The sequence below is a fragment of the Ammospiza nelsoni genome, chromosome 5 (genome assembly GCF_027579445.1).
Source record: "Ammospiza nelsoni isolate bAmmNel1 chromosome 5, bAmmNel1.pri, whole genome shotgun sequence".
Taxonomy (NCBI): domain Eukaryota; kingdom Metazoa; phylum Chordata; class Aves; order Passeriformes; family Passerellidae; genus Ammospiza; species Ammospiza nelsoni.
In genome coordinates, this window is record NC_080637.1 from 44,553,079 (window position 1) to 44,567,312 (window position 14,234).

A 14,234-nucleotide genomic window follows, 5' to 3' on the forward strand; every position below is an offset into this window, starting at 1 on the left:
TGCACAGAAAAGATATTTTTGTGACAGAGGGCCCTCTTCTGATGGCTGAGTTCCCTTATGGATGAGATGTCATTTGATTCATGTAGCCTTACAAGTTTTACATTATGTTTCATCCCATACTGGAACACGGCAATGCCTTTTTCATACTCATGCGCATACTTAGGAACACTTTATGAACGAAAACTATAATCCTAACTGGTGAAACTATTCTAACTTGTCTTATAAAAATTTATAGAGATGGCTTCCCAAAATAGTGTGTGAAGAGTGCATTATCTGCCATGCAGAGATTGTAAAAGATGACGTTGAAGATGAGAAATCTGTATTTCAAATGCATACACATTGTATTCTGCTGAATGACACAAATATGAGTAACTATCACAGGAATGATTATCATGCTAAAAAGAGTTAGAGAGCTGCTTATGTGAAGACAGGACACTGACAATATGAGAAAAAGCACAATATCTTGATGAGATTAAGACTTGTCATGTATTCTGTCCTATTTCCAAAATTTTCTCACTTGTTTCCTGCCCCCAATTCAATAAACTAAAGTACAATTCCTATAGGAGGCTTTTATTCCGGAGAAAACCAGTGCAAATACAATTTACACTGAAAGCCCAAGCTGAGCCAAGTCATGCTGTTGCTGCTGCTATTTGCTGGCTGGTTTGGGTGGGATCCACTCGTGTATCTTCTTGCGAGTAGTGGAGTAAGGCACGTACTGCTCAGGAGTGCCACTCACATTGAATTTATGCTTCTCCCAGATAAATTTACGAGCAACTGGTGGATGAGTGGTTGGAGGGTCATCCGTCATTGCGTGCAGCCAGCGATGCCTTAAGAGGAAAAAGACATATTGTTATTAAGGAACAGCACAGGATGTCTAGCAAGCCTATCTCCTGACTCCCAAGGGTCCTCCTCTGAAGAGACACTAAGTATTTATTCTGAGAAGGGAAAAAAAAATTAATCCAGTGTGACTTTGAATGAGACAACAGGATATTGATTTTAATTAGTTTCACAAGCATAACTGATAAGTAACAGTTCTGCCTCCAAGCAACTGAAAGCACACCTAAGTTCAAATTTCCTGTTCCTTTGTGGGCTCAGTATTTGGGCAGTTTGTTGTCACTTGTTTGTGCAGCCTTCACCAGGCAGCCAGGTTAAGGCAGGCACTACAAATGACAAGACCACGACGTTTGGTTTTGTTGCCTGGGCTTTTTCTTAGTTAGGTGATGGTGATTTGTTTTGTTTTCAATTACCAGAAGCCTACGCTGCACAACAATTTCCATGCCATTTTCAAAGCACACATGAGGCTGCCACTTGGGATACAGATTAAACACGTAAGTACACCTAAAACAAGCACATAAATATTTACTGCCTGCACAACACAAGGATTAATACCAATCAAATAGGGTAATTACCAAGTGATTCCAGTGATTAGCCTTTACCTATGAACTAAATGTCAGTCTTTCTCTGTGTAAGCAACAGTAATGATCAAGCACAGCATTTTCCCTAACAATGTACTGAAACACTGCAGCAAGGACCAACTGAATTGCTTTCATCCCTTTCCTATTTCAGTGCCTGAAGAAACTTTAAAATACGAATTACATTTTAATTATCTGTCAGTTTACATGTACTTCATACTGTGTGTAGTTATGACAAAAGTAAGGTTATGACATTTTTGCAAGCTTATCTATTTTTTTACTGAGGTAGAATTAAGGAGATTTCTGCTAATCAGCTTTTGCAAAGACTTGACCTAAAAATATGAAGTCCTCTTTTCTAGTTCTATTAGAAAACCTAAAAATTGCATCTTCAGCCCTTAGCAACAAATCCAGCACACTTCATTTATACAGCAAAACAAAACCATGATAAAAGTGGTGAGAAATAGACTGACAGGTATATTCTAAATCCAAAGAGCTCTACAGAAAGTTGGTAATCTTTTCAAATTGCTTCTTGACATGTATTTAAAAAAAAAAAAATCACAACTTTGGCTATAACTTCAGTACAAAAATTTCACTTTAAAAAAAGTGTCAGCCTAAAGTTCTTTTTCTAGAAGTAAAAACCAAACAAAACCCCCAAACTAAAGCCACATATTGTAGGAATAAGGGCTTCCAGGAAACTGGCTTCAATATAAAATAAGATAGAAGCAGAAGATTGTTTAAAACTAAGAAGAAAAAACTGTATTTAGAGGCATAAAACAACTTCCTGTGTGAAAAATGGTCCACTATGGAGTTTGGAAGTTACACACCTGTATAATGCTCTTCCTCTCTCTGCTCTCCTTTGTAAATCTGGTCTCATTCAAAGTGAACACACTGCTTTTACTAAAACAAAAGATAAATGGCTAACAATTTCTGTCTGGAAAAAGGTGGGCCCATAGCACTACTAATCACAATGTGGTCTGATGATACAGGATTAGAGGTTGCTCAGTTTTAACCCTGGTATTTTTAAGCAGCCTCTGAAATGCCCTGGCCACATCACCCAAAGCTCTCACCTTGGGTGAACTCTCTTGCCTGATTCTCCCCTGTCAGAATAATTCTGTGTACTGCTGTGCTTCACATCACCTCAGGTATCACGAGTTTTGTGACAGCCTGCATCAGGGTTGGCAGCAACACTGCAGAAAAGCTAACCTGACAGAGGAGGGCTCCTGTGCTCACACCCAACAAGCTCTCCATTGCTGACACAGAAACGGAGCTGTGGCATGAGAGGGCAAAAGAACAGTCCATTCTGCTTCTACTGACTCAAGGACTGCATTTCAAAACGCTTTGCAGTGTCACTCCAGAGGAGCCCCAGCTTTTCAGAGCTGCTTACTGCAACATATGCTGGCTTTGGCCAGAGCAGAGTTAAGTTTCTTTTTTAAAATAAAAATTAAGGCTCTTATTGCAATGTGCAAGGGATATGAATACAGTAAATTTAACTCTTATGTGACTGTGCTGCTTTGGGCTGAGGTAATTTTCCTCACAGTAGCTGGTATGGGGTTGTGTTTTGGATTTGTGCTGAACACAGGACTGCTAACAGAGATGTTTTTGTTACTGCTGAGCAATGCTCACACAGAGCCAAGGCCTTTTCTGCTTTCTGTGCTGCCATGCTGTCAGGGAGACTAGGGCTGTATGGGACATTGGGAGGAGACACAGCCAGGACAGGTGACCCCAGTGCTCAAAGGAATATTCTGTACCACGTGGCATCATGCTCAGGATATAAAGTAGGAGGAAGAAGGAGGTAGAATGTTTGTACTGGTGATATTTATCTTCCCAAGTCACCAATATGTGTGATGGAGCCCTGCTCTGAACACCTGCCTGCCCATGGGAAGCAGTGAATGAATTCTTGTTTTGCTTTGCCTGGGTGCAACTTCTGCTTTCCCTATTGACCTGTGCTTACCTCAACCTGTGACTTTTCTAGCTTTTGCCCTTCTGATTCTCTCCTCAGTCCCACTGGAGGGGGAGTGAACAAGCAGCTGCCTGGGGCTTGGGGTCTGGCTGGGGTTAAACCATGACACAGGCAACTCAGAGCACACACATGTTCACCCAGTGCTGCTTCTGATAACAGAGGATAAGGATCCTGCACACAAATCCCTACTTAGGCACTGTTATCACACCTCACCATCCTCACACTCCCCTAGAGCCTTGCACACCACCAGGATGAACAAAAACTTATCAGACAGAATGCCATTACAAAGGCCCTGAATGAAAGGCTGCAGCAAGCACAGCACTAGAACTGTAGCAATGCTCAGCTAAAATCAGCTATATTCCAAGCCTGTGTGATGTCTGCTACTTCTGTCATTACAAGTGTGCTTGTCACACATTCATTCCTTGAAACATCAGAAAAGTTTCACAATAGCATTTAACAGAGTAGCTTCACCTGCCATTTAAACTATTGCTTTGCAGCTTCTAAAGACTAAGTCAATAAAATATTTTAAAATACAGCATTTTTGAGTAGTTAGTATCTTTGGGTTGAAGATTTTCTGGATTTCTATAACATCAACATGATACTAAGCTTAAATTTAAACAGATCAGCGAAACCAATCCTTGAATCACATTTTCTCACTGGAAAGTAAAAATAAAATTGCTCACTGACAAGACATGCCAGTACAGTCACAGGTATTGAAAAACATGAAGAGATTTCAAAAGTTTGTTTAGACAATCAATCCACTATGAATTATGCTTATATTTAGGAGTTTCAGGGCTTAACCTGGTCACAAAAGATTCCCCTTAGAAGCACAACATGTGACTTACAAAAGCATTCTGGTTTGCAGAGTCTGTTCTCTTAAACAAAAGCTCCCACTTTCCACTTAAAATCTTGAAAACTTTATTTTGGGAAGACTTTCCCCTTGACACCTGCCTCAAAGAATCATTTGAAGCTCTGAAATCTCAGACTCTACCCCCAGATGCTCAAGGAAAGCTTTTCATGCACTAGACTGAACAGCATGAATAAAGAGATATGACATCCTGCAGATGGCCAGATTTCTTTCTATACAAACTCTGCCTATAAATCCATCGTGGAGAAAAATATTCAAAAGCAATTAATGACTAAAAACCTACAAAGAAGCAGACAACTTGCACAGAGCACAGAAAAATCAGGAGGATGCAAGCAGCTCTGAAGAGGCTGGAGCAGCTTCCTGAATCAGTGAACAGTCATCACTGGGAAGCAGACTGAGGCCAGCAAAGCCTTTGCACCTTTTCTTGCATAAATGGACTAAAGACACCTCAAAGTATCTTCAAAGGCTCTCAAGACTATGTAGAATTTTTCCCAAAGATGTAACAAATATTCAGAAGCAAGTAGATTTCAAACTGAATCTACAAGGGACTGGAGCCAATTACGTGATGCACAAGCTGTCAAACAAGAACTGGTGCTACACAAACTCAGCAGCCACTACCATATGTGCCTCTGCAAGGTTCAGGCACAGCCTGTGCCAGCTCACCATGTTTGCCAACTTGTGAACATCCCCTTTTTGCCACGTTTGCCATGCTGCAATGAGACAAGAGAAATTAACAGGTGGCTTCAGGTCATAGGGCAGAGAAGGAAAAAGGGATAACAAATGTGTTTATTTGTTTACCATGGGAGATAACTTTAATTTCTCATGCAAGTTACTGCACCATACCAATGAGATGCTATCCAATTTACCTGAAAACACCAAATTAGCATTTAATTGAGCTATAAACCCCCACAAATTTATTGTGAAGCTACTAGAAGGATGGAAATTTTTCCAATCCCTTCTTTTTCTGTTCAATCTTTCTGCTTTGTTTTCCTTGAAGGCAAACTTGAAAAGCAGCATTTTACAGGAAATTGCACATTTCCTTACTTTTTCTAGTGTGCTGGCACTTCAGGTGTGAGGTGCTACCTTTCTCCCTGTCAGATCAACTAAAAAGGATGCAGACTATTAAACTGAAGGTAAATTTGCAATTCTTCACTATATGAGGTAAACACTCCTGGAGCTCCTTCCAAAGAGGTCAGATTTGGATCATAAGAATATAAACCTCAAAGGACAGACACTACAAATACACAGGACAGCCCTGGCAAAATGTAGTGTCCCTACAAAAGGAAAAACTATTCTCAAATTACAGCTCTTCTTTTCCCCCAGGATCATACTGAAAGATCAATTTATTTTTAACTAGTATGTACACTTGCACCAGTTGTCAATTTGTTTGTTCAAAGTATTTGGCCAAAATGCAAACCAAAGTACATTACATCAGAAATACAATAAACAAATAGCTTAAACATAGGCCAAGGGTTAGTGATGCTGCAATGGAGACATCCATGAAAACACTAAGCAGAGTCCCCACAGGCATTGCTATAAACAAATTGAACTTCTATTGTTTATACATTCACAGAGCACACCCCATCACTGTGCTCAAAAATGGAAGCCCTGAGTTCCTGCAAACAACACTCACTAGTAAGAGACAAAATAAGCATTTGGTTTCTCTCACTGTCTAAAAGTGAAAAAGATTAATTTGTGTGGAGAAAAAAAGAAGTCAAAATATCTTGTAAAGCATTACAAGAAGATTAATATTCATCATTCCCAAGGCAAGCATTAAAGAAATTTTTTAATAATCTAATTAACTTGTCTCCAACAAAGTAGATACCAACATCTGGATTTTAGAGACAAAAAAAAAAAGAAAACCCAGAGTAAAAAAGAAGTGAAATAACAACGAAATCAGAATAAACTACAAGCCTACATATTCTAGTGTGGAAACACTTTTTAAAAGCAACAGTCTCGATTCCCTGGAGAGCAGACATATGTCACAACAACACTCTGATTTCCTTTAGACTGTGCCATTTCAGTAGATCCGTTGTCAGAAGACATTACATCAATTATTTCAGAACACCGAAAATACTCTGTAGCTCCTAAAATGCTATTACAAGATGTTATTGCATACAAGAAGGTTTTCTTGCTGCTTTTCATTTTTCTCCAGTATCTGAGAGAAAAGGGTAAAGGGTAGCATTTTCTTCCAGTCATTTCCAGAACTTTCAACATACCAAAATGCTTTTTTTGAATGAGATTCACTTGATTGTACTTGAACAATCACTCACATTCTGCAGCCCTGAAGGCACAGAAGTTACTGCAAGAAGGATACAACAGCATACTCACAGAACTGAGCTGAATTAACTGAATTCCAGAGTAAAACCATCAGTGTTCAGAAGAAGCATTCAGATCACACCCACCTCTAACAGCAGTACTTTAAATACTTCCCAGCTGAGTCAAGGACGACAAACATGTATCATACTGTTATACTATGGATTAATTACTTTCTTTGTAAGTATTTTCACACAGTTTCATTTATTTCCAACAAATTTTTGGGTCCAAAATAACCACTCATTACCTGTTGCACAACTCCAGCGTTACACTGACAGCAGCTTGTACAAAATATTGTCAGTCTCAATTCAGAAGTCTATGCCATGTTAAAAATTTAAGGCAGTATAGCACCAGATAAAAATTTTTAAAAAGTCTTAAGAGACAGCATTTATTCCCAGTGAAAATATTTCTATTTTTAAAGATGTCTGTATGGAAATACACATCAGTGATTTAGATGTGTCACAAAACTAGGATTCCTACGTAAGAATGAACATATGTTATCATGGGACATACAAATTTATCAGCAAGAAACACCATCCCCCTCCTTATCCCCCCTGCCCCAAAAAAACCCCAAATCCACAAACCTGACTGGTACTGCACAACTAGGTTTCCTGACAAAAATACCTTAGAACACAAGACTGTTCACCCTTCTGTGCCTCATTACCCTCACCAGTCTTGAAAATAATGAAATCTTTACTGCTTCTTTTAACGAATTTTTTCCACATTGATAGGAAAACAAGTTTTTCTACCTCATTAATTTCTGTGAAGTAAACAAGCTACTTAACCCTTGAAACATCACTTTGATTCTCAGGAAGAAACTTTATACTGAGGTCTGTAAAAAGGCAACAAATATCCCATAAGCAGAAGCAAAGGAAAAAAAAAAAAAAAACCAAAATAAAACCCAAAAGAAACAAAACCTGTGCCTCAAAATAAAGAAAATCTTAAAACCTAGCACAGTCTAATAGTGGACAAGAACCAGCACCAAACAACAGTTATGCAGAGAGCAAGGCACAAACATCCTGGTGTTGGAGATTCTAATGTCACTTCCAAAAACAATGGCACTCAGTTCTTACCAAATAAGACAGAAAAAAGCATTAACCACATTAAACATAATATATGGCTGGGAGAGCTTGAAACAAAATTGACCAGCTAGAGAGTCTACCCACACACTCCTCAAATGTTCCAGTGAGAGCTACAGTTTAGGAGATGTTATGATCAATCCCAGCCTTGGCACAGAACATTTGTCACAGGAGTAATAAAAACCAGTGTTTGCTCAGTCTACCCAAACACTTCTCCTTTGATGTCTCTTCTGCTCTTTGTGGCTGAAGGGCTATTCCTGTTCCTTAAGAATTACACAGAGATTGGTTTTACTAGTATGCATTGTTACTTTATGTGGTGTCAGTTTTCTAGGAAAACAAAGAAAGGCTCAACAGCTGTGGCCAGAGACCTTCTGGAACACAAAGCTGTACAGAACTATTACTGAAATGCATGAAAAGAAAACAAAACCTCAATAAAAATTATAGTCAAGCAGCAGTCCACATATGGAGCATCCTGGCACTTTAATGTTTCCTACCACATCAGTGTATATAAATTGAAACAATTATGTTGTTAGTGGCTGTGGGTTAAGCAATGTTGTTCCACCATTGCCATATGTTCCTGATGTTCTTGCTTATAAGAAATATTTTACTTCTTACCATTAGCAGGGAATCACAAGTAATAAAGAAAATTAAAGACTGTTTTGACCTGCTCAATCTGGCTGGCAAAATGCTTTTCTCAGTCCAAAAAGCAGTGAGTACCTCTGCCAGGACAGTGAGCAATAAACATGTATGCAGTTCAATATTAGAAGTAATGAGTCTGAAATCTTCTGGTCATAGCAAAACAGCTACAACCATGAAAACTTTTTTTTCCACCTTCTGCTTTGTAATATAAGAAAATATAAAGCAATTACACAATTGGTATCTGTTCACACTATTAAGCTAAACAGTTTACCATTCAGGGGGCACCATGCTTCCATCAACTTCCCAGAAGGTATTTTTGCCATTCATTTCCTCAGTATATACAACCCATCTGTGCCGACCTTAAGTAAACAAACAGAAATACCATATTAGCTCAAAAGAATAAATTATTTGCTTATAAAGGAGAGAATTCAGGAAAACCAAGGGAAAACATTTTGAGTGATAGTATCTACTATAATGGGCACTTATTTTTGAACCAGCACACCTTTTATTTTCCAAGTCTTCTGTATTTCCATTGCTACTGTAGTTCTAGATGACTGAATCTAGCACTCTCACAAGGCAGGAAATATTGGCTATTGTATAAATAATGGGCAATAACAACTTATCAAATTTTCAGGCAGAGAAACAGGTTTGGGGTTTTTTCCCCTCTGTTATGAGGAGTCTTTTCCAAAAGGACATTGCCACTGATAACCTAAGACTAAACTAAACTTCAGCTACACAAAACTACCAAGCAATGTTAACCAGCAAGTGCTTTCCCTGGTTACACTCCAAGTTAACCTACAGTCAGCTTGGCCTGACCAGTGTGTCATTGCTTACGTGTCACCTATGTTGCTTTAGGTGCTGCCTTTTTAAGTACTCTAGAAGCTTGATTTAAAATCCCTTTATTTAAGGTAATAGTAAGTTTAAACCAACCTGTGCTCTTTGCCCTGAAGTGATCATGTAAGTGAGTAAAGCTGTGAGGCAGTTTTAAAGGTAGTTCTCCTTCTTTCCCCACCTGTTAAACTACCAGCCTTTAGGTCAAGGACCAAATTCAATTCTCAGTCACACTATCATGTAGCTTCACCTACACAGAGACCATGTGACTGGCTTGTATTTATCCCATATTCATTGTTTCACATTGACTGTGTTTGCAAATGAGGAATGCAACAGAGAAACAGAAGCTGCCAAAGCATTTCTGTAAGTGTAAGACTCACACAAGACAAGTGCAGGAAGTCAGGCAGGTAATGAATTGCATTTCACTAGCAGAAAGCACACAAGCTATGTGGGAGCTGCACAGCTGGCTGGGAGGTGTTCACATTAGCACACGTACCAAAGAAGTTTCTTTTGTCTTCATAGTATTTGTTTCCATATTTGTCAATTCCTATCAGATTACCGGTCTTCAAATCGTTGACCCTGTGAATTACCAAAACAACAGTTTCAGTTGGTGTCCTCAGAATGAAATTGTGACAGAGGTTTCTTCAGGGTTAGTAAAAATCTGTACACATGCATGCAAAGATATTTTTAAAAAAAGCTATTCAAGCTTATGGATTGCAAATCAACCACCAATTCCCGCAACTGGCATGCACCCCACTGACAGGCTGACAAAAGCCATGCAAAAAGGCTTCTGGGGACCCTCCCTTATTTAACAGCTCATTATAGTAAAATATAAAGCAACTCTACAAGGTAACAACTTAACACCCACAAACCCCTAAGTACTGCGGGAGTCACAGAGACACATGTTAATCTGCTTGGTAGGAAATGTTACCATCCCTCTCAACTATTAGCAGCTGCTATTTCAGCCTGACTCGCCATTGCAAGTGCCCTGCAGTGAAGCAGCACAAGAGACCTCACATGTCTGTGTGGGCAGTAACCTCCAAGAGAGGAACAGTAATAATATTTCAGGCCATCGAAGCTGCTTGCCAAGGAAATACATGCTAAGCCCTAAATTATAATTGCTACTTTCTTGCTTTTCTATAATTGTGAAGGATCCATGCATTCACCCTGCAACTCTGTGAGACTTTCACTGACCCAGATAAGGTTTATACGAGTTTCAATTCTTTATGGAGAACATATTTTAACATTATTGTAGAAATCAACCATTAAACTGAGCCTATGATTTATATTACGGTGATAAAACACTAATATTAATCAAAATGCTCTTCTCCCTCTATATTTGCAATTTTGCTTTCCTTTTTACTGACATTGATGCCAGGCAGCATTAGATAAGGAAAAGTTTCCTCTCAAAGATTTTAGTTGTTTGTAGTATTATGCACACTCTCAACTCAATCCCAAGTGAGAGGAGGAATGTGCTCAGATGAAGTTTTTTGTTGTCTTTTCCCCAGGGTGCATGAAATTGGCAATCATTGCAGCAAGCACTTGTTTTATACCTCTGTGGTGGCAGGCAGAGAAATTCTCTGACACATTCATCTGAAACATTCAAAGATCTCTGGCTCAACTATACGAGCCTGAGTTCCCAGCTTCAGAAAAAGAAGAGCCATTCCACTGCTGCTCTCCCTTCCTTTCCCCCCTCCCTTCCTTGCAAGTGCTCTTATGCCCTTGTCCTGACTTCATGCCCTGAATACCAATATCAGACACTAAGGGGTATTTATGGCTTCCAACCAATTTCACTGAATTTTAAGTAAGGAGAACATTTCCAGCCACAAAGGCTCTTAGTAATTTGACTTCACAGCATAAAAATCTTCTGCAGCTGCTTCAGTGGAAAACATATAGAAAAAAGCAGGGAAATTCAGAGAAAGCGTCTCCTGACTTGGGTAAATAATTATTTTCCAGTTACCACTGGTAACTTCTTAAAATCAACCACTGCAAGAAAGAACACCTTGATAACTCTGCCTTTAAACACCAAACCTATCCCTTGAGCTGGGAGGGATGATTAAATGGCTTGAAAGGTGAGCAGGAGGCAGCAGCTGTTTGTGGTTGGTGTGGCTATGAGGATCAGCTGTGCCTCTCCACCTGGCACACTAACTTCAGTCTTCTGCAGGAAAATAAGGACAGCACTGCCTCCAGTCTTGCCTGCCCTCTTCTGCTGTGTGGTAGAAAGCTGTGAACACAGCCTGTGATCTCAGACTCACAGAAGATCTCCGAGGAGATATTTATTCAGCTGTGCTTAGGAAGAGACACTATGATGACAGCTAACACTCAAACTCTTCCACACTTTCATTTCCCCAGCTCCATTTCTCCTTGAGAACTGTCAGAGTAATGGCTACAGCCTGAGAAGGAAAACAAAGTGAAGGAAACAAGCTGGGGGAGGGAGGGGGGTAGGTGTGTGACAGAAAACAGTAATTATGATAGCAGTAAAGCACTAGCCAGGGAAATCATGAATTGTCTTACTGCTCAACAGCAACTAAAGCCACCGTATGAAAATACTGATGAGGCCTGATCAGCACCTGTGTAAAACTTTATCTCTTCAAAACAGATCAATTTAAGCTACAAAAAATAACAGAAAAAGGGCCACTATGATGTGTATGGGCAGGGGGAAGCCTTCAAGAAGGCTCAGAAAGCTTGGCTTGTTTGTTCTAAGATAAGAAAGCCCTTAATATATAGCAGGAAATTTTGTATTTGCTAATCACCCCTATCCCATATTCCTGACTTCCAAATATTGATTAAAAAAGGCTTTTTAGCATGTGGTCAGGCCTAAAACATTTACTGGACACATCCTAAATATTTTCCAGGACTAACTACAAAGATAACACAGGTTACTGACACTGCTGAATTTGGATCACACACATTTAGACTTCCACCCTTGATCTGAATGAAAAAAGAGTACCTTTGTAAACCTGGTGCTCCTATTTGGGAGCAGCTTCAAGCATGCTGTACCACAATTGAAAGCACTTGTGACAAGAAAGAGATGAGATGAGAGTGAGGAAAAAAATAACCAGGAGAAAGTTTAATGCGGACAAGTGCAAGATTCTGTAGTTGGGAATAAAGTACTCAGACATGAATGGAAACAAAGGCTGCAACTTATTTTGCACTAAATGCCGCTGGGGCTGGAGGGCATCCAAAGCTGAGCAGAGGTCAGCGGTGACAATCCACTGCCAAAGAGCAGATGTGATCTGCAGTTTGAAGCGAATTAGAAGAAATAGAGCCAGTAAGGCAGATGAAATAACTCTCTTGCTTTAGACCACGGGATTTCAGCAGACGCACGGTTGTCCGATTTGTACTGTTCCCGAAAGCCACTGCCAGCCTGGGGTGACCCAGAGCAAAGAGCACCATGGTGTTCACAGACGCACCGAGTGCAGCTGCCGCAGAGACACGGCTGTGCCAACAGGACTACAGACTGGGGCCGGACACCAGGAGAGCCGGCCCGGGCAGCTCAGCATCCAGGAGCCCTGCGAGATGCCTCAAGAAGAGAAAACAGCCGCGGGCCCTGCCTGGGGACCGCTCTGAGCCCAGCACCCGCTGCCGACCGGGACACGCCGCCCTCGGCGGGGCGGAGCGGGCTCGCCCCGAGGCCTGCCCGGGCCCCGCAGCGCCCCCTCACGCCCAGCCCCGCCCGGCCGCCCCTCAAGGTGACCCCGCGCGGCGGCGGTGGCGCAGCGGGGAGGCTCCGCCGCCCGCGCCGCTGCCGCGTTACCTGAGCAGCTGCATGACGGCGCCGCGGACGCCGCCGTGACCGCCGATGTGCTTCAGCGCCCGCTTCAGCACCTGCACGTACTCCGCCATCTTGGGCGGGCCGCCGCCTCCGCCGCTCCGCCTCACGCCCGGCCGCCCTTGGCCACAGCGACGGAAGCGGAACCAGCGGCGGGATCCGCCTGCGGGCCTCCCGTGCGGCCAATGAAGGGCGTCTGCTGCCGTTGGCTTCCAGTCTGCACTGGCTGGCTTTGTGTAACGGCTGCCTACTGCTTACACGTAAGGTCGGCAGCATACAAGGAACTTCAGGATAGGGGGAAAAGCCTCTTTATAATAGAAATGTCTAGTGACAGTCTCTTATTTCACAAGATGTGTGGTAAGAAAAGTTACCAAGACTCGGCAGTGAGGAGTCCAGGGCTGCCCGGACCAAGAACCAAGGGGCAGGGCAGGTGACATCTCACCCCGTGCAGACTGCGGGCGATGGCAAGGGGACAGCTTGACAGTCTTGTCTCTCTTGGCTTTTCCCAACCCTGGCAGGAATTCCCAGCAAGGAATGTGTTCCTATCATCTCATGCATGGGTCCACTCCACCTCTCCATCTTGTCCCAGTGCCTTCTCCTTGTTCTGCACCAGCCCGAGGAATGCCTTTGGTTGGCCTGCTGTGAGTGTTGGCAGAACTTTACTACTGGCACTCCTGTGAGCAGGCACGGTGCAGAAACTCTCCCTGACCTTCATAAGGCTAGGGCTAGACAGGGCAGGCAAAAATAGATCCATTGTACTTTGTCAGAGCAGGCAGGACTTGGAAAAGCACCAGGCAAACACATCATCAGTGCTGCAGCCAGTGCTGCCCATGAGCAGAGAGCAGCTGTCAAACATGGGGAGGCTGAGCTGCTGGACTGTCACTGCCAGAAGGGGTTTTGGGAAGGGACAAAGCAGAGGAGCTGCAGTGAAAAATTAAGTAGGTAGTGTTGAACTTGAAAGGAGAATGAGATGGAGAAAAACCTGTGTCAGCCAAGTTCCCAGTGTGGAAATAGATCCATTTCAATGTAACGTCTAGTGCTCTGAGCTTCCACTCAAAACTTTTTCGTTTTAACACAAGTGGTTTTGTTTTCAAACACAAAATGGTTCTGTGCTCGAATGACAGCTTCTCTTTTGCAACAAGTCTTAGGCTTCAGTATACTTGTGGCAGGTTATTTGCATTTCCACAGTCCACAGTCTTAGAAAATTTATTAAATGTATTAAAATTTGGTCAGGTAAGTGTACATTAGCAGGCATAAAAACATTTACAGTCAGAATTCACTCACTGTCTTTAACTTCATCCACAAAACCCATTATTTTGATATAAACTACTGATGATTGAGTGTAAAACATGAAAGA

General features: G+C 41.6%; 1 protein-coding gene across 1 annotated transcript; it reads right to left on the reverse strand.

The window, feature by feature from the left end:
* Window positions 1-554: 554 nt before the first annotated feature.
* On the reverse strand, window positions 555-13,035 carry NDUFA12 (NADH:ubiquinone oxidoreductase subunit A12). The gene is made up of 4 exons (XM_059472937.1): window positions 12,863-13,035; window positions 9,602-9,684; window positions 8,546-8,633; window positions 555-827 (listed from the first exon to the last, which is right to left on the reverse strand). The coding sequence occupies exons 1-4, from the start codon at window positions 12,949-12,951 to the stop codon at window positions 647-649; spliced, it is 441 nt and encodes a 146-aa protein (XP_059328920.1). The 5' UTR covers window positions 12,952-13,035; the 3' UTR covers window positions 555-646.
* Between the last annotated feature and the right edge of the window lie 1,199 nt (window positions 13,036-14,234).

Bases quoted from the DNA above. Each gene is read 5' to 3' on its own strand.
- NDUFA12 (XM_059472937.1), bottom strand. From the start codon at position 12,951: ATGGCGGAGTACGTGCAGGTGCTGAAGCGGGCGCTGAAGCACATCGGC. The intron at 9,685-12,862 runs GTAACGCGGCAG...GGTAATTCACAG, and splicing joins GCCGTCATGCAGCTGCTCAG to GGTCAACGATTTGAAGACCG. The intron at 828-8,545 runs GTAAACTGTTTA...TTTCCTCTTAAG, and splicing joins AGCATGGTGCCCCCTGAATG to GCATCGCTGGCTGCACGCAA.